The sequence below is a fragment of the Stigmatopora nigra genome, chromosome 1 (assembly GCF_051989575.1).
Source record: "Stigmatopora nigra isolate UIUO_SnigA chromosome 1, RoL_Snig_1.1, whole genome shotgun sequence".
In the NCBI taxonomy this organism is placed as follows: domain Eukaryota; kingdom Metazoa; phylum Chordata; class Actinopteri; order Syngnathiformes; family Syngnathidae; genus Stigmatopora; species Stigmatopora nigra.
The window spans coordinates 26,525,990-26,546,622 of NC_135508.1; the positions used below are offsets into that span (position 1 = coordinate 26,525,990).

At 41.6% G+C, this 20,633-nt stretch overlaps 1 protein-coding gene and 1 pseudogene across 6 annotated transcripts; one reads left to right on the forward strand and one right to left on the reverse strand.

The window, feature by feature from the left end:
• The first annotated feature begins 660 nt into the window (after nt 1–660).
• On the forward strand, nt 661–10,814 carry LOC144203535 (uncharacterized). 5 transcript variants are annotated; one of them, XM_077727059.1, is made up of 5 exons: nt 661–1,167; nt 2,804–2,913; nt 2,990–3,136; nt 4,294–4,412; nt 7,578–10,814. In XM_077727059.1, exons 1-5 carry the CDS (start codon nt 1,123–1,125, stop codon nt 7,595–7,597), a joined length of 441 nt encoding a protein of 146 aa, XP_077583185.1. In that variant the 5' UTR covers nt 661–1,122; the 3' UTR covers nt 7,598–10,814. The 5 variants fall into 5 exon arrangements, with proteins under 5 accessions (XP_077583185.1, XP_077583158.1, XP_077583166.1 ...); XM_077727032.1 differs by lacking the exon at nt 7,578–10,814 and having other exon boundaries at nt 668–972; nt 1,068–1,167; nt 4,294–5,999; XM_077727067.1 differs by having other exon boundaries at nt 721–1,167; nt 4,297–4,412.
• On the reverse strand, nt 3,468–19,092 carry LOC144203557 (cobalamin trafficking protein CblD-like; annotated as a pseudogene). The gene is made up of 5 exons (XR_013327712.1): nt 12,936–19,092; nt 10,373–10,499; nt 10,177–10,289; nt 10,023–10,109; nt 3,468–5,782 (listed from the first exon to the last, which is right to left on the reverse strand). The product of XR_013327712.1 is annotated as a cobalamin trafficking protein CblD-like (transcript).
• Between the last annotated feature and the right edge of the window lie 1,541 nt (nt 19,093–20,633).

The following is a 20,633-nucleotide window of genomic DNA, read 5'->3' on the forward strand; positions in this document are numbered from 1 at the left end:
GATTGTTATTGTAGTCCCAGATGTTGTTTTTACTCATACGTGATGGAATGATCAACAACTCTGTAACTTGTTTTGATTCATGACAATAAGAGTGGGACGAAAACGTCTATTCGGGGAGACGTTCGGAAGTTGTAAGGTGACACTTGCTGAAACTCTCCCCTTCGGAGGCCTTTACCCATTGTATCCATTTCTATTTAATTAAATGTCAATAATTGAATAAGATGTCTGCCTGCAGTTATTGATAATTACGGACGAAGGTAATTATTAATGAACCTAACAGACACTCTAAATTGCCCTTCGGTATGGGTGTGAGTGTGCATGGTTGACCGTCTCCCTGTGCCCTGCGATCGGCTGGCCACCGATCCAGGGTTTCCCCCGCCTCTGGCAAGGAGTCAGCTGGGATAGGCTCCAGCACCCCCGTGATCATAATGAAGATAAAGCGATTCAGAAAATGACATGACATGACATTGTCGAGACTACATTAGTATAAATCTACAACAGCCAAGAAGATCACATTTCCACATAAGGAGACATACAGCAAGAAGACAGACAACAATTTACACTCACACTCAAACCTTTGGGCTATGTACAGTGATCAACCAGCACTCCCTGTGACCCGTGAGGATAAAGCGGTTCAGAAAATGAGATGAGAATTTATGATCACGCACGGCAAATTTCGTAGCATGTTCACCACACAAGTCTCACCAGAGCACTTGCTACGTGAAGGCGGTGCCCATTGTTTTGGACATGGTAATAATACGTTAATAATTTTCATCTGGCAGTGTGTGATCATGTTTCATTGCCAGTGATTAATGGGAATAATACAAATGATCGATTAAATAAATGTGTAGAGTTGCAATCTTACTAACTAAAATACACCGCAGTGCGTATGTGCTGTTGAGGAAAACGAAGTGCTAACTGACGTCACGTAACAAACTAGTCGTATGTAGACGCATCACCCCAATTGTCAAGGTAGGATGCGTCAAATAATAGAGATGAACTATGCAACTTCTCTCTTGACGAAAGGTACGGAAATGTTTTTCTTTCAACATACTTCACTTTGAAAGTGTTCATTAAGGCAGGAGGCACTGCTTCTCCGAAAATTCGTCCAAAAATAGAAATATGAACGAGCAGAGATATCCATCGACTCAATCCCACTGTGAATACGTAAGTAAATATCACCATTTGTGACACCACATAGTTTAGTTTAAAGTTTCTTTGCTCCGGGCACGATTTCTTATTATTCTCTGGTGATGCTTGCATGTGAGCATGACTTTATCGGTTATGTCTTGAAATTTAAAGCATGTCAGACGTGGTGTTTACGTAACGTACCGGTAGCACCACACGTGCATTCTAAAGACATCTGGGTAAACATGTCGTAGCTAGGGCGCGTGGGCCAACTGCGGCCCGTTGTCTAGTTCCCTGCCTGTTGCACTTGAAGGCTTTGATAGTAGATGGCGATAGTGACATAAGAAGTTCTAGTGTAAATTATTTGTCGTCATCTCGCTCCCTCTCCGGCTCTCTGGCTCTCTCCCTATCCCTCCCGGGCTCTCTGCACCCAGGCTCTCTGCACCTCCCTCCCGGGCTCTCTGCCCTCCCGGGCTCTGTCTCTCCCTCTCGGGCACTCTACCTCTCCTTCTCAAGGTCTCTCCCTATCGGGATCTCTACTGTTCCCTCTCAAGGTGTCTCCCTCGCCCTCCCGGGCTGGCACTCTCGCCCTTTCGCATGTTCTCTCCCTCTTTCCCTTTATATCTCGCATGCTCTCTCTCACACTTTCTCTCTTGAACTCCCTCTCTCGCCTTTTCTCTCTCACTCGCACCCTCTCGCCCTTTCACACGCGATCTCTCCCTCACCCTTTCTCTTTGTCTTGCCCTTTATTTCTCGCATTCTCTCTCTCTCTCACACACTCTTTCTTGCCCTTTCTCTCACTCGCTCTATCTCACTCATTCTCTCACAAGCTTGCCATTTCTGTCTTGCACGCCCCCTCTTTCTCTCTCTTCCGCACTTCTCTCCTTTGCGCTCTCTTTCTTGCCATTTCTCTTTGCACCTTCTCTCACGAGCTTGCCTTTTTTCTCACCCTTTCTGTCTCTTCCCCTTTCACCATTTCTCTTGCACTCTCTTGCCATTTCTCTCACTTCAGCTCTCCTTTCCCTCTATCTTGCACTTTCTTTCTAGCTCCTTCTCTTGCCCTTTGTCGTTCGCCCTGTCTCTCCCTCTAACCCTCTTGCCCGTTTTCTCTCTCTTTGTCTTGCCCTTTCTCTCGCCCTTTCTCTTGCCCTTACTCTCTCTCACATGGTCTCTCTCGCCCTTTCTGTTTCGTCCTTTCTCTCTCAACTTTTCTCTTTCCCTTTCTCTTTTCCCTTTCTTGGCCCTCCCTCGCTCGCCTGTCCTCTCTCACTCGCCCACCCTCTCGCTCGCCTGTCCTCTCTCGCTCTCACTCGGCCACCGTCCCTCCTCCTTTCTCTCTTTCCCTCTCCCCGTCTCTCTCCATCTCTCCATCTCTTTCCCTGTCTTTCTCTCCATCACTTGTCCCATCTCTCTTAGTCACTCTCCCTATCTTCCTCCCCCCTCCGTCTTCCTCTCTCGTGATGCTGTGCCCTCTCCATCTTTGCCCCTCTCCCTGTCTTCCTCTCTCTCCTCTCGCACATACACCCGCTCTCGCCCGCCTGCCCAGGCCCGCCTCTTCGCCCGAATATCTTTCGGAACTTGATACAAGATTTGGTCATTGAGACTTTTCGTCACCTGAATATTTCATATGTATAACCCTTCCATTGAGTTATTTATGTTTTTTTTCTCTTGCCAGTCACCATTTGAAGCCAAATATCTGCGGTGCAGCAATCTGAACATGCCCCTGCTTGCAACTGACTTCTTCAAAAGCGAATTACAGTTGTACCTTGATGGCTTAACAGCAGAGTAAGTCCAACACAATTTACAAGTCTTCCATGCATATGCTAACACTGAGTAAACATCTATAATTTTCGCCTTCCAGGATGTGGGACTTAATAGAATATGGTCATTTTGATTGCAATGCTTTTATGGTGCTGTTGAAAATGTGGCAAAGCATCCTGTATAAGATCTCACAAGAGGTGCTGAGTGTTGTGCTACCTCAAGTGGAAGAACACGCCCAGATCTTAATGTGAGTCCAAAGCTTCAACAAACACCCGCAACAAGGCCTGTTACGAGAATTATACGAATTCATTATCTGATATATTAAATTTCATATGATTAGTGGAGTATTATAATAACAATTTCAAACCATGGAAAATGTAAAATAAAGTTTATATACATTTTAATAACAACAAAGATTAGATACCCCCCCCCTACCTTGAGATACGAATTTAATACGTGCTGGGATTGAGCTTGTATATCGATTTACTCGTATCTCAAATCAACGTTTCCCAAAGAAATGACCCAAATACAAATTAATTTGTTCTCAGCCTCTGAAAAAAATCACCAAAAACAAGATATTACATTAGAATTTTTTTTATTGGTTGTATTTCACCATCTACCAACAGTAAAAAAATAACTAGTTGTTATGATGTTTAATAATAAAATGAGGCATTATTGAATAAAGAAGGGGAGTTCACGTATGGGAGAGACTTCACGGATGCGCTCGTAACGTAACAAACTTTAAATTTAACTTAAATGAACTAAGATTCTTATACACTTACGTTTTTATCCTAAGTCACACTATATTTAAACCTTGCGTAATAACCAACGCAAAGAGGATAATGAATTCCACCACGGTTTTCGAAGCGAACTTCCTGCTTCCACATCAGTATTGGCAAGCCAGCTCAGCGACTAATGTTTTTCGATTATTTCGTGCTCAATATTGATTGTCATCATACACTTGCACACATTGCAACGGCTTGCTTTGGATCCATTTTTTACCTTCTGCACTGACTAACACCCCAAAATAACGGAAAAAAATGCAACGCTCCGTCCAGTCTTTGCATAGGGGAGAAGCAGCGAGAAAGACAGTGTGCTGAAATCATAAGCAGCGTCTCGCGGCCTGGCCGCCAGGTTGTCTCGAATGCTCGTAAATTTGTCTCGTATCTCAAGATAAATATTTGCTCACAATTTTACTCATCTCAAATTTTCCATAAGTCGGGGCACTCGCATGTCAAGGTGTTACTGTAGCTGGTGTTATACTCATAATGAAATGAAATTTGAATATTGTGGAATAATTGTGTATTTCCAGACTTTGGCAGTCGTTTTCCTGTTTATAAGTAATTCTTTAAAATTATCGTAACAGATCTACTTTGACATTTGTCAACTAATGTTTTCTCTCAGCAGGAAGGGCGTCGAGTCTCCGCATCGGGCGCTCAATTATTCTAGTGTGACTGAGGACGATATCCATGCATGCATTTGGGACTCGCTACTATTTGCTCTCAAAGACACGATAAACGCAGGTGAGATCAAGTCACAATGCGGAGATCACCTGCTGGAGCTCGTGGCAGTAAAGGTCTCCAAGACTGTCAACAGGGCACTTTCAGAAACCTCCTTGCGTCCCGGCTCGGTGCCAAACCTGGATGTGCCACACCAGGTGTCTGAAATAGGTGAAATAGCTTTGCAGTCAATCTCAGTTTTCAGAGATTGCCTGACAACCATGAGGCTGGCAGGTCGCTTCGGAAACGAGGACGACTGCGTAGGTTGGTATTCATCGGAAGACACCACACGCCCATTAGTGGCTCCTCTTCCTACGCCTGTACAAACGTCAAACGAAAAGGCAGGAACACACCTTCATTCTGATCCCACCATTGAGGGGTACACAAAGACGGCAAACATTTGTCCTCCTTCCCCATCTGAAACATGGACAAAAAAAGAAATCACATTTTGCACTGCGCTCTTATGGAAGCTGATGGACCATATCGCCCACTCAAATGCAAAATCAGTGCTTGAAATAAACATTGACTGGATGCTAGCGCAGTTAAAGACCACCGTGGTCGAAACGCGGCCACACCACCTGCAGAACATAGGTGACTTTCACGTTGACATCTACAAGGACCTGTGTCAGGAATTTGGATGCAAGGAACGTCTGTATTTTTCTATGGCCCGCTGTCAACTTGTATTTGTTGAAGCTTTGGCTCGTGTTCTGAAAGACCATCTCCAAACACCAAAAAAAAAAGATATTTTTACTCTAGTTCGGACATTTTTTAAGAAACGGACTTCAAAAGTGTCTCTACCCTTTGAGCACGAACAAGCAAGGTTGATGGCTTCCAACAAAACTAGGAAACTCTGACATTAGAACTTTTCGAAAAATGAAAATGTCACAAAATTCTGGAACGTTTTTCAGTGCAGCCTGAGGATAGGATATTTTATTGGTTTGGCAGTTAAATCCATCCTAACTTAAAACCACTACTAGTCAGAGCTGACTATAGCCATGATACTGCTAAAATTCCACTTAGTGCCGGTGTGAAGGATCCAGTGCAGAGCAGTTCCAGTGCAAGCGCGGAGTTGCTGTGGCCGAGTCTGTTCCACTTGTTCAAATGTGGTGTGGTTCACGCAATTTACACAGACAAATTCAAACTACAACATGGAATTGACTTGGAGCACCAAGAAAACTATTCAGCCTCATCTTCCAATTCATGTGGGAGTCCCTGAAGTTGTGTGATTACGCTGCTGTGATAGGCGCATTGGTGAAAACCGTGCCCAAGAAAAGAGGTGTTTCTCACAGAACATGTTGGATGACCGTGCAGGAGCCCGACATCTCAATGTGGAAGCCAGAATGCCGAGAGGACTTTACTGTTTGTGCAATATTTGACCTATTGGATGCAAAGGACTGTTGGGGGAACAAAGAGACATATTATTGAAATTTCTCAAAAAATACTGAGAAGCTGACTCAATGCAATGTGAACAACAATTAGGTAACACCATTTTCAATAAAATCACAAAATACAATCATTCGCCATAACTCAACCCCCCACAAAGTGAAAATCTTCAAAGTAAGGTCACCCCTAATAAAAATAAATAAATATATTAATTCTTTCAGTGCTGAGTCCTAGTAGCAAGAGTGGCTTCTGTTCCAGCGTGGATTTTCATTTTCTGATCTTAAGAAAATAATAATACATAAAAAACTAAAAATAACAATAAGCCATGCGGTATGATTGGAAGTGCAGATGGTCCTTTGTCTCTCTGTGTGCCCCATGCCCCACGACTGACTGGCGACCAGTCTAGGGTGTAGTCTGTCTTTTGCCCGAAGAGAGCTGGGTTAGGATCCAGCAACCCCCGCGACCCTTTAGAGGATGGGAGGTATGGAAGATGAATGAATGGATGAAAAAAATACAAACTCTCCCCCCAAAAATCTGCGATGTAGTGAAGCAGCGATAACCAAAGAACGAAGTAGCGAGGTGTCTCTGTATTTACAAATTTCTTATAAAGAATAAATAAAATGTCAGATGGTCATAAGCGGGTGCTGGACTAGAACCAAATGATGGCTGTGGGGGGTGGAGGAGTGCAGTGACTTCACCCCCATTCATAGTAGGCGGCCTCCTTCAGATACACAGCAGAAGGGGGCATGGAATTATATGCTATCAATATTTTGCATTTGTTTTTTACTCTAACTCAGTGCTTCTCAATTATTTTCTGTTAGGCCCCCCCTAGCAAGAAGAAAACTATTCGCGCCCCCCCACTTCCCACCGTGACTATAAATAAAATCATTTTATAAAAGTGTTATAGGTACATGTGAAATGTTGCACTCTCACAAACATGACAGAAGTAACAATGAGAGCGCCACTGCCAGCTACTGTTGTGGATGCGCAATTACACTTTATACTAGTACGGCCAAATAAAATCCTGTTCCCCAGGGTTACACGCGCCCCCCCAGGTATCGCACCGCGCCCCCCCAGGGGGGCGCGCCCCACTATTTGAGAAGCACTGCTCTAACTGAACCACCGTAAAACTTTTCCTCCTATAGGCTGAGCCCAAGGTGTGCCCACAACCTTACCATCCTCCTATGTTCTGCCGCTGTCAGATGAACATTATTCCTGTCTCCTTTGTCTGGAGGTCAGGGTGAATACTTTGTTGGACTAATTACGCCACAGGTGTATGTGGTGATCCAGGGGCCAAATCTCACCCACTGCATCATTTTATGCGGCCCAAGAAAGCAAATGATGAGTCCCAACTTTTTATTTTATGATCAAATTCAATCGAAGATTATAGATCTCGTGTCAAAGTGGCTGCCCGCCGGCCAAATCTGGCTGACCGCATCATTTTGTGTGGCCTGAGAAAGTACATGAGTGCCAACTTTGTTTTATGATGAAATTCAAATGAAGATGTGTGGGGAATATTTCTTGTTTCCTCATTTTAAATCAATAATTGCAATCAATAAGTACTAATTTCAATGTCCAAAAATGATGTATCGATCAGCACGATAAAAGCTGTTGATTATTTAATTGATTAATTGGAAGACATAACGGCCCTCCGGATGTAATCAAAACTACCACGTGGTCCGCAACAAAAAAATAATAATTTGACACCCCTGTTATAGATGTATAGGGAATATTTCAGATTTTTGTCTTTTTTAAATCAACAATTCTCCTCTCATCTCATTTTCTGAAACGTTTTATCCTCACTAGGGTTGCGAGAGGTGCTGTAGCCTATCCCAGCTGACCAGAGGCGGGGGACACCCTGAATCGGTTACCAGCTGATCGCAGGGCACAAGGAGACGGACAACTATGCACACTCACACCCATATTGCATTTTTTTTTATTCTAAAATTGTACTTTCCTTCTGTTTATTTTTAGTTCAAAAAGCCTTTTTAAAATCTAAAATTAAATATATAAAAATCCTTTATATTTTCCACTTTAGTATTGAGCATATTTTAGAAGTATTTTGTCTTTTTTTAAATGAAAAGCAAATGATTAAAAGATGTTTTCCCTTACTAAGAGAAAAAGAAAGTTTTAGATTTAGATCCATTACAAACTGAATGGTTAGGGGTGTCAAACTCCCTTTGGTCTGCGGGCCGAATACAGCTTATTTTGATATCAAGCGGGCCGGACCAGTAACTCATTGCAAAATTACATAGAACTAACAATAAGCCCACTTTTTTCCTTTGTATTAGTCACTAATACTAATAATTAGTGCAAATAATGAGTAAATTATCAAAATGTTTATTAACAGAATTTTCCTTTTACATTATGAACAAGAGAATGACATAAGAACATTAATAAAGTATGTGCAATTTTAACAACACTTTTACACAGTTAAAAATATATTTAAGTGCGTTGTACATAAAACTGATCACAAAAATAGTAACAATGTTCCAAAAACATTTAGTTCCAGCCTTGTGGAATTTAAAAACACTGTTTTTCAACAGGTCAAGGTGGTCCAAGTTCTGCCGCAGTGTTGCTTTCATGTTGTCTGCACGTGCTGAAATACTAGCGGATAATACAAGAACTACAAATTTTAAAGAAAATTCATATTTTTTTCATACAATGCAGCTTTCTTCCCCGGGCCGTACCAAACCAGCAGACGGGCCGGATGTTTCCCACCACTGGTTTAGAGCTTTTGGTCCAATGCTTTCGATCCTTTTTTAAACAATATCTAAAAACTAAATCTAAAATGTTTCCACTTTCCCCTTTTATTTTTCACTGTGAATAAAACAGTTTTTAGAAAACACTTCCCTTTTTCCTTTTTAAACAAAACAAAAGGTTGAACCCATGAAATATGTTATATTTGCCCTCGCTTCTGATTAGAAAAAAAATGTAAATACATTTAAAAAATCCACTACAAGAATATTTTCTGTAAAGACGCTCAAAGGTCTACAAAATGTACTGTCCAAAAATGATCTATCGATCAGCACAATTGGAAAAGTTGTCAATTCATTAATTGGTTAGTTTTGACAGCCTTGTTGGAAGACCACCATCTGGATGAAAGTTAAACTATGACGTGGACCTCGACATAAAATGAATTTGACACCCCTGAATTAGACCAACGAATAATGAAGTATTAAAATGTTATAAAATTACATTTTAAATTAATGAATTTATTGGTTTCTTAAAATTCTGTGTTAATTTTAATGCCTATTTAAATGATTCTTGTGCAAAGCATTTTGCTCTTCTCATCTCCTGTCATTATCTGAACCACTTTATCCTCATTAGTGTCATGGGCGTTGCTGGAGCCTATCCCAGCGGTCTCCAGGCCAGAGACTGGGGAAAACCCTGAATCGGTGGCCAGCCGATCGCAGGGGACAAGGAGACGGACAGCCACGCCCACTCATACCCACACCTAGGGGCAATTTAGAGTGTCCAATTAGCCTACTATGCATGTGTTTGGAATGTGGGAGGAAACCGGAGTACCCAGAGGAATCCCTAGCAGGCCCGGGGAGAACATGCAAACTCCACACAGGTGACCGTGACCTGGATTTGAACGCAGGACCCCAGAGCTGAAAGGCCGACGCGCTAACCACTTTCTCCACAGGGCCGCCCCATTTTGCTCTTGATTTCAATTTTTAACAAGCTTCCAAAAATAAAGATATTGTATAAAATATAAAAACTTTTCAACCTAAACTATTTTTTATTTTACTGCCCGTGTTCAACCCCAAAAAATGGAACAACTCAAATAAGCCGATGATCAGTCAGTATTTAGTACAAAGTATACAGAACAAAAATAAAACACTGTTGTTATGCATGAAAAACCTCATTGCGCCGTATGCCTCGCTGCTACTGGTTTTACTTGCATCTTCACGTCTTTTTTTCTTTAAAGAAAAAGTCTACAATTGTTTGGAATTTTTTTTCTACCATGTTTACTTTCTAAACAATGCACCTGTGAAATATTTCAACCTGAAAGCATTTTCTTTTTTCCGCTCTGGTGAAATCATTGCTTTGGTTCCTTTTTTCACACTTTAATACATATTTGAAGTATCAGATCAGGACTCTATCAGCGGATCCTCAAAATCAGGTGACTTGGATGATCAAGCAAGAATATGTGGTCAGGATTTATCAAAAACATATATATAATTTGTAGTTTTTCCCCTTAATTTGGTTAGCTTGTAAACAACTCAATATGGCTACAGAACTCACAGCATCACAAATAGTCGGATTAATGAAGTCAGCCCAGTAGCCTGCAGTCCACAAGGCAAAACACATGTCCTTTGCACCGCTCACAAACTACAATGGTAAGAAAGCAAAGTATGAATCTCAAGTTTCCAAAACATCTATGCACCTCAAGACACACTTTTGTTAGTAGCTGCTCTTTATCTGTATCAGCATCCTTGCAGCAAGTACTCTGAGAGACTGTCACAACTGTGATCGACGTGTTAGGCACTGTCGGGAACAACTGCTCCAAATCTGACAAAAATGAGAATACTATTCTATATTTAGATTCACGTACCAGCACTACATCATGATACATACTTAAAAACGAAGCTCACCTTTCCTTAACAACTCAGGACAGGAATTTATGGAGCAATCTGTGTCCGTCTGATCAAAGTACTGCTCAGCTTTGTGGACTCGCTTGGATGTGGAGCCCAATTTTCCCTGATGATCAGCACAAGGAGACTGAAATATGCATGCAGATGTTTGAGAGAGAAAAACATCAGGTTAACAGCTGCAGATATACGAAGAAAGCCAATTTTGTCAATGCGTTTAAAAACATTGAAATGGGGGGCTTAGGAAGTAAAGTCTACTAAGGAAATACAACAATGATATGACATTACAGTAATACCTCCACATACGAGTGCCCCGACATATGAGCAATTTGAGATACGAGTACAATTTTGAGCAAATATTTATCTTGAGATACGAGACATTTTGATCTACGAGCATACAGCAGACCTGAGTGGCTGCTCATAAGAACATCATGGGCACTGTCTTTCTCCCCGCAACCCCCTCATGTAATGTCTCTACAAGCACTGGGCGAACCGTTGCATTTGTTCAGTGATCACCCCCCCCCCCCCCCCCATAGTCTGTGCTAAATGGCAGAGCAGTTTGCTCGCTAATATGAGGAGTATACTACTTTGTGTTGGCAAATGGTAGTTCATTATCCTATTGTGAGGACGTGTGCGCATCATTTTCAGGGTTCCTTCAATAGATTCCATCATGCTTTGCGTCTGTTTTTCTGTAACTGGACCAGGACGACTGATCTGTGTAAAGGAAAGAATGAATGGGGCCATGTTTCGAGGTATTTTTAGTGAAAATCTCCTTCCGTCAGCAAGGTCATCGAAGATGAGACCTGGGTATTTCAGAATGACAATGATCCGAAACACACTGCCAGAGCAACAAGGGAGTGGCTTCATTAGAATCATTTAAAAGTCCTGGAGTGGCCTAGCCAGTCTCCAGATCTGAAACCCATAGAAAAACTATGTGAGTTGAAAGTGTTGCCCACCAAAAGCCCCAAAACATCATTGCTCTAGAGGAGATCTACATGGAGGAATGGGTCAAAATACCACCAACAGTGTGTGAAAAGCTTGTGAAAGATTACAGAAAATGTTTGGCCTCCATTATTGCCAACAAGTGTACATAACAAAGTACTGAGATGAACTTTTCGTATTGACCAAATACTTATTTTCCACCATGTTTGCAAATAAATTCTTTAAAGAAAAAAAATTTCTAGGTTTTTTTTCCCACATTCTGTCTCTCATGGTTGAGGTTTATCTATTCTATGTTGACAATTACAGGCCTTTTAAATCTTTTCAAGTAGGATAACTTGCACAATTGGCGGTTGACTAAAACTGTGTGTGAAAAACAGGAAGTAGCTCTGGGTGTTTGGTGAACAAATAATGTAGCTGTGTTCTGGCAGTTGTGGAGCTTTTACTGTCGTATTTATTTTGTTTTGTTGGACAAAAAAATTCATGACTGAATAAAGGGTACGTCTTATTCAGCCACAAGCGGGCCGAGGTTGAAAAACTTGTATATACACACGACCGAGGGCGGGGCGAGCGCGTCGGCTAAATATTCTTCGGCTAGATAGTCGGTCAGCCAATTAGTCGTTCAGCTAATTCTACGTTTGGCAAGATGCCCCATCGGCGAGCTGGACGTTGGCCAGATGTCAGTCGGCTACATGTCTTTCGGCAAGTAGACTGGCCACAACATGAACCATCGAAAAAATTGTGATTGTGATCTCATTACTATACCACCCGTCGGGACCTAAAAAAAAGTGGCATAGTAGCTAGAGTGGTCTAGTTACGACGGTTTTAAAAATGGTTTTATTGTAAAAAAAAAAGGCTTTCTTTTCCTCATGTTATCCATCAGCTCAGTCCAAATTGATTTCACTCACCCACAATGTTATCACAAAAATGAAAAAGAGAAGTGGAATGTACTGCAAGACAGAAAATGAGCAATATCTAATCTTTAAAGCTAGTTTTTCACTTGACCTACACTTGACACCAGATAACCCCTGCCTGTTATACTAGGTCAGTCCACAAAAGAATGTAGTGGTTACTTTGGACTCTTATGCAGATTAGGTATGTTTTTAACACAAAATCTTTTAACTGGGCTGATTAGAATAAATAGCTGACGATAATTGCATCTTTCTTGCTGAGAATGCCCTTCAGAGTGGTTTTCTTCAATTTGACGACCCATTTCATGCTTTTCTCCCTGGCTAGGTTGGACTTATTCGACTCCATATTCGCACCATCAATTATCTCCCTCTCCTGCAGCGTGAAGTCGGTTCTCTTACGTTTCTGAGTGAACATTGTCGGCTAAATCTAAAAAAATAAATGAATTGAAAAATACAACACACACAATAAGTGGCGTAGTAGCGAGATTAGGACGAATAGAAAATGTATTTTCTTCGAGCAAAAGCGGGATAATAGCGAGAGCGGGATTGTAACAAGGTGGGATTGTAACAAGGCAGCATAGTACCTACTCTTCAATCGGATTTAATGTAATTTCATAAATTAATTTTTACATTTTTGGAAGGAGATTTGAATACCTAAGTGGAACTAATGAGACAATGGACATCAATCAATGAAATGCAACAAACGTGTCACTTACTGAGCTGGACATTGTTGACACTTGAATTCTGGGTTCTTGATAAACAGTCTGACCTTGTGGGAGATATAAGAGTTAGTGCAATGCTTGCTGACGCAATTTCATTGTTAGGTATGTACTTCATATGGAACTAACCCAAGAACTAGCCAGCGTTTACTTTGAAGAAGTGTTTTTAACTCAAACAGACCACGTCTAATTGATTTAGGGTGCGTGGGAACAGAAAAAAAGGATAAATCAGTTGATCTTGGTTTGACATAGTCTAATTGATTCATCTGATTACATAGATCAAAATTAGTAGAACCAATAGAATATTAGTTAAACGTACAAAACGCTCTTAACTGGCAAGTATACGGCTTAACCTTCGCCAAATAACAACAGGAAGCGATTCAGGACATGTTGCGCATGCGCTATTCGCACTGGGTTATCTGTATGAAGTTACCACATGATGGCAGAAATCGTGCTTGATTTAGAGCAGTGTTTCTGCAGCACACCTTTAGCATTGAAAAAATCTCAAGGGACGCCACCATCTGAAAGTATTTTAATTTAAAACTATGTCGCCTGTATTAACCATAGGCATTCTCGTCAATGTTTTATCAGCAGGAACCACATAAACCTCCAAAATTATTCCAAAATCAAATATTTGACCTTGACCTAATGCCCCCAAAGTTGATGTCTGCAGGCCCCAAAAATAAGTAATATAATGGTTTTAATCGCATAATGTTATGACTTTTCTCCAAATATTACTTAAATCTCCTAATATATTACCCCAAAAAACACACAGACTTGCTCACACAGACTTGACGTCGCCAAAAGTTGATGCCCTCAAAACCAAACCACTCCCGGTTCATGTTAGAGAAAAACAAGCAACAAAATGACTGTATCACAATTTAATATTGTAATAGTATAATTTATAATTTAACGTTCACCATGTTTTGATTTTTACATTGTGATAGTTCAGTTTCAATCTCGTTATATTCATATTAATTTTCTCTCTGAATAGTACATTGTATGACTTCTTGCAGCGGCGCCGTGTTTGGCGCAGTGGTCACCAAACTATTCCAGAAAGGGCCGCAGTGGTTGCAGGTTTTCATTCCAATCTTTAAGAGGAAACCTTCTCACCAATCTGGTATCCTAGAAGTGCAATCAGTAGATTGCTGTCAGTTGCTTCTTTTTTAGGAGAAATCTCATTGGTTAAACTGTTTGTGTTGGATCGGTTGGAACAAAAACCTGCACCTCCAGCGGTTGTCGAGGGCCGGTTTGGAGACATCTGGGTTGGCGCGTCGGCCTCACAGCTGTAGTCCTGGTTTCAAATCCAGGTCGCCCTGTGTGGGTTTTCTCCGTGTACTCTGGCTTCCTCTCACATTCCAAAGACATGCGTGGTAGGCTGATTGGACACTCTAAATTGCCCCAAAGTATGGTTGAGAGTGTGCATGGTTGTCTGTCTCCTTATGCCCTGCAATCAGCTGGCCACCGATTCTGGGTTTCCCCGCTTCTGGCCTGGAGTCTGCTGGAAGGATAGGCTCCAGCAACCCCCATCACCCTAATGAGTATAAAGCGGTTCAGAAAATGAGATGAGATGATGAAGAATGTCATTATATTTACGCCAATCATTTTAATGTATGACAAAATATAAAATGTTGCCTGACTGCTAAATTAATATACGTTTTTCAGCAAGATAAAATAAAAAAATTAGAGTACTGAAAAATATATTGAGCAGATGAAAGATTGTGAAATTATTCAAATTGAAATAATTAGAAAATTTTGAAAGCGGAGGAAAACACACAAAACAAACACTGACTCGTGTGTGAGTGTGTGTGTGTGAGAGATGAAAGCAATGCACATTTTGAGGGCCACCAAAATTTGCTGAGGTATAAGCCTGTTGACCTGTAAAAGGTAAAGAGATAACAAACTTGAGCTGTCTTTGTTAACCTTTGTAAAAGGAGAAATTTAGCTGTCAGACGCCGTGGTATGCGCCCTGTACTCTGCGCTAAGACTTCTGCCTATCTTCAGCTTGCAGACATTTTTATTGAACAGAAATACCACACCAAGTTGCAACTTGTTTGACAGTTGAATAGTAAAATGTCAACTAGGAAGTTGTTTTTTCAAATTCCAGCTTCAACAATTAATGCTAGCTCAGTTGTCTCTGCAGTTAACCTTCAACCGTCTTCACAATCTGTTGCCTGCAGTTTGTTTGTTCCGTAATTTGTTCCAGATCCCTTACACAGCATCTTAAATCTTCAAGTATGAAAACATTGGGTGTTACACGGTTGGCTTAGTTATACAGGCTATTAAAACAAAGTAATATATCAAAAACAATTATTCTCACAATACCCCTGTTACGGCTGTCAGCCTGGGTATATATTATGTTGTGGGTTGTGTTGTTTTTGTGTATGGTTTTGTTCAGCAGGTGCCTGGAGCTGTGGCTCCGCGCCTGTGGTGGAGGTGTGGAGGATCACTTGACCATTGTTCATGGTGCTGCCATTCTGGTGGTAAATTAACCCTTTCATTTCAGCCCTGTCCAGGCCAACAAATCTGTGACAACTTCCCACTCATCCCTCCCCTAATCACGGTCCACACCCTGCCCTCCTATTTTGCAGTTCTGGGCTCGACTGTCTGGCATGCAGGTGTTAAGGCAGTGGAGTCTGTTTTTTACTTTGTTTAATTATGATTTAATAAGAAGATACTATGTCTAAAGTTAAGTAAGTTTTGTTTGTCCCAGCTTCACCTTATTTGTGAGTACTATATTAATTGTTATATTGGGTATTTATGTTTGGATGAAGTTAATTATTTTGAGCTGCATACAGGGACTTTAGATAAGTTTATACAGCTTAGGGTATACATAGTTTTTGCACTTATACATGCAGTTTTTCAGTATCTAGACCAGGGGTGGCCAACCAGTCAGAGACCAAGAGCCACATTTTTTACTGTGGTACCGCAAAGAGCCACATTTTTTACTGTGTTACCGCAAAGAGCCACATCATACACATACCTTTGCTCAGCCAGATTTATTGTAAATGTCACACACCAGCATAGTAATGACATAAATTGACTCCTACAGCACTAACAGCACAGGCCAGTCATTATCAACAATGAACATTGTGTGCACTGTCTCACACAGACAAACTCTCAGTTCAACCAAGTCCACAAACAAAAATATAATAATTTACAATAGCGTTTTTCTTTTGCTATGCATGTTACTTAGTGGGACTTCTGGCATAAAATCAGAGCCTATTTTTGCGCAACATTCGCTCCTTGTGAGCTGTCATTTATTATGAATGGCTTTTAAGTAGCGCGCCCACCATGTGGTGTACGCCTCACTCTCCTATTGGCTGCTCCCGGCTGAGCACTCTCGCCTTGGTCTGCCTCGCAGGGGGTGTGGCTTTTTCAGCCGACGCTCGATCTTTGGGATACTTTGTGTGTGCGCGACGCTGTTCATTGTCGCTTCTGGTTCACGGGAGCTCTCCCACTCTGTTAAAAACGTTTACTTAAATGACCTTGCTCCTACTGGGAAACTTTGAGGTATTTTCATCCCGAGCACATGCGCATTGGACGAAAATACCGTATTGAACTCAAGCGAACCGCACACGCAAATAAAAATAAAACACAAATACAAACTTTGATATGGACGTAAGAGCCGCATGAAACCGGGCAAAGAGCCGTATGCGGCTCGCGAGCCGCGGGTTGGCCACCCCTGATCTAGACCTTTATTCCACCAGTTATCACAGTGGCACCCTTAAGCCTTATTTCCTGTATTTTGGGGTGTTCATTTGAACACCTGTCTGGGTGGGGGGTTTACCTTTTTCATTTAAGGGTGGCACTTTAGTATCTTTTGCTTCCCCTATGTTGTCCCGTAGTTCCGGTTTTCTGTTGACTTTGGTGTTAATACATTATCATGTAATTTTAATTGCCTTGTGTCTGTTTCCTCAAATGGAGGACCTGGCTACGCTGGGCCCCCCTGCTTCCATAAAATACACTGAAAGGTGAGGCTAACCTTTCAAAACAGCTAGAATGAGTGCGAGCAAGAAAAATCAGATGAGTTGAATGAATGGGTGCATGAGCATTGTGATGATGAATGGATATCACCTTGAATGTCTGCACCATTAATGGTGGCTATCCTAAAGGATATGGACACTAAAACAATAAAATTAATTATTGGGACTTGCCTAGTGAAGGATTATTTTTCTCTAATTTTCTTATTTTTGGTTTTAAATGAAATCTGGCCAACGCATCATTTTGTGCAGCCCGAGAAAGTAAATCATGAGTGGTGACTTTTTGTTTTAGGATAAAATTCAAATGAAGATTTTTGATAGGTTTACCAATAGGGATTCCCAAATTCACCTTTCAACAGAAGAGGCATCTGACTCATAACCGGGTTTCTTGCAAGAGAGAATCAATCCTGACTCGTCCTCATCCTAGATCATCCTAAGGAATTGAATCCTCTCCTGCCCATTTATTTTCATAAGAGTTGATAAACAGGCAAGCATCTATTCAAACCAATTAAGGTCAGAAATCAAAACAATTGCACGTCCCTTCGGGCGAGCGGTATCGCCACCTGGGGCGGAGTCCAAGTCAAAACAACCCTGCTTGAGGGGACCGCTCACTCCCCACATTAGGGGTGGCAACCTCGATCACCGTCGAATTTTGCCCATCCCATTTTATTCATAGACAACCCATCTGCCGAAAGCGTCACTTGTTTCAAACCATGAAAAGCCCCACTAGAATTTGGGCATCCAGCGCCAAATAGAGCCTATTTACACATTTGTCTGGAATTTGTTTTAGATATGGGGTCCCCAATTCCCCAAATATTCCAGAATTCATGCACCAACACATCCTGTCAACACCCAAAGCGACTTACATCGGCTGAATGTTACAGTGATAACGATTGGCAACAACAAGCTTAGATAAGGGGGAAAGGAGAAATTCTCAGAATTTCAAAATCTGGCTAAGAAATAGCCGTATTAACCCCATTATTGCAATGCTAGGAATTTCAAACTAAAGTTCTCTTAATTTGCATGCCCTTAAAGCAATAGAAAACAACGTCATTTGGTTGTATCAAATCGTCAATGCCAATCCGTAATATCCTTAAAGTCATCAATATGACCTTTGCCAAAGCATATTTCCTCCCGCCAGGGCAACAGACAATGTTGTTTCAAGAGCACTTTGAAAAACATTCCATGTTACCCCAGTCTTAGGGAAAAAATGCCCCTCCTGAACCAATTAATTTATTTACAATTCACCTAATTACTTGAAAATGAAAATGAAAATCAGACAGGCATTGTCGTCGTCATTGACTTGACAAAAAGCCTAGTACCCTCAGCAGCGTATGACGAAATTGTATAGTGCTTCTCCACAAGTTCGTCTTCCCAGGCAAAACATATTTAGGACATTTAATTGTGTCATATTCATACTTGTTAGCTCTCCGCCTTGAGCGCCATCAATCCGGCGACTGCAAGTTTCCTCACCGATGTCAACAAGAATAAGATGGATCACTTACCTCTCACTGTCTTCATACTTACCCTCCCTCAGTCAGCCTGTGGAAGGCAGATCCACGCCAAACGAACTTCCTGTTGCTTCATTGCGACTTAATTTCATAGAAGGGATTTGTGTTGTTACGTGTTGTTGCGGGTTCAGAGTCCTGATGGCTGTTGGGAAAAAGCTGTCCTTGAGCCTGTTTGTCCGTGCTTTGTAGGACCTGTAGCGTCTGCCAGATGGAAGCAACTGGCCGTGTCCAGGATGGTATGGGTCCCCAACAATGGACCCGGCTCTTCTGAGGTACCGGGGGTTGGCAATGTCTTCTAGTGATGGCAGAAAGCAGCCGACGATCTTCTGAGCAGTGTTAATCACCCTCTGCATGGCTTTTTTGTCTGCTGCCGTGCTTCCGGCATACCACACTGTAATGCCGTAAGTCAGCATGCTCTCCACAGTGGCTCTGTAGTAGGTGTCAGGTTTAAGACCATATACATTCAGTAATATCGGAGCAGAGGAAACACACAGCCAGTCGTGATGAGAATTTAAACCACTTCATATGAAGGAGGACGCCAGAATAGCCAGAGCAGAAAGATGGTCTATCTTCCTGAATGACCGTTTGGAATTCCTGGCAACTCCCTACAAACAACCTGGTTTTATTAGCACAGGATCATGTGACAGAGACAAACTTAAGGCGGGAAAGTACACGAAGAAATGGGGGTGTCGTGATAGATAACATCCCCCCTAACTAAAAGAGGTCGTGACGGGAGTTACCACGAGGTCGTGCAAAATTCTATTCCAGTGACTACACTATATAAACCAAAAAACATAATAATAATAAGCATAAAATACATTCATACTTCATAGAAGGTTGCCAGAAGCTTGGTGTCCAATTTGTCCCTTCTCAGTCCCTGAGAAAGGGGAGTCGTTTCTGGGCCTTCTTCACTACCACTGTGGTGTTTGTAGACCAGGAGAGCCTATCCATGACATGGACTCCCAGAAATTTGAAGGACTGAACCCTGTCTACACGTACTCCGTTTATGAGGAGTGGGGCCAGGTCTGTGCTGCGCTTGCGAAAGTCCAGGATTATTTCTTTAGTCTTTTTGGTATTTAGTGTAAGATTGTTCGCCGAGCACCAAAAAGACAGTTTGTCGACCTCGTCTCTGTAAGCCGACTCATCCCTGCCTAAGATAAGTCCGATCACAGTGGTGTCATCGGCGAATTTGAGTTTGACTGGTGGGCTGGTGTGCAGTCATATGTGTACAGGGAGTACAGGAGAGGACTCAGTACACAGCCTTGTGGTGAGCCAGTGTTCAGTGTAATGGAGGAAGAGAGGTGTGGACCCATTCTGACAGTTTGTGGTCGGCCAGTCAAGAAGTTCTTTATCCAGCAGCAGATTGAAGAGGATAGTCCAAGGTGGTAGAGTTTGTCCTTCAGAATGTCCGGCTTTTTAGTGTTAAAGGCTGAGTTATAGTCAATGAAAAGAATCCTCACATAGTTCCCCTGGTGCTCCAGGTGGCTCAGTGCTGTTTGTAGAGCCACGGCGTTAGCATCCTCAGTGGACCTGTTGAATGCCATGAATTTTCTCATGCCACAATTCCATTGTTAATTTCCCGTCTGATGTCATTAACAGCCAAATAACTCTCAATACCTAAGATATAATTTTCAAATCACCTCATATGATGTTTACTTAAGACAAGAGTCATTTCCCATAACTCCTTGTCACCAAAATAAAAATCTACAACAATTAAATTAGAGAAATCAACCTTTTGCTAGGCATTTCCTAATTACAATTTTCAATGTTTAATAAAAGACCCTCAAGTTGTCACCAATATACCATAATATTGTAAATTTTTCCATCCTCGGCTTTTCTTTAACCAGTCAACCTCCTGGATTAAAGTACTTTGAACAATCAAACTATTCAAAAATAGTATTACTATTATTTTATCCTCCAAAAGCTATTTTCCTTTAACTAAGAGCCCTTTGAAATCTACAATTGCTTCAAAAACGGCTAATTTGCTCTATTCCCAAATCCAAAGCTTTTTACCAAATCAACCTTTTACTAAACAGATTTTCTATTACCTTAATATACATTTCTGTTTAAAACCTGAAAAATGAATGCGAAAACATTCACATAACCTTGCATTCCTTGCAGACCCTGTATTGCTTATTCTGAAAAGTCCAAACAGAAAATGCCATAAGCCGCTAACTATGACCTCCACGCTTGCTGCGATA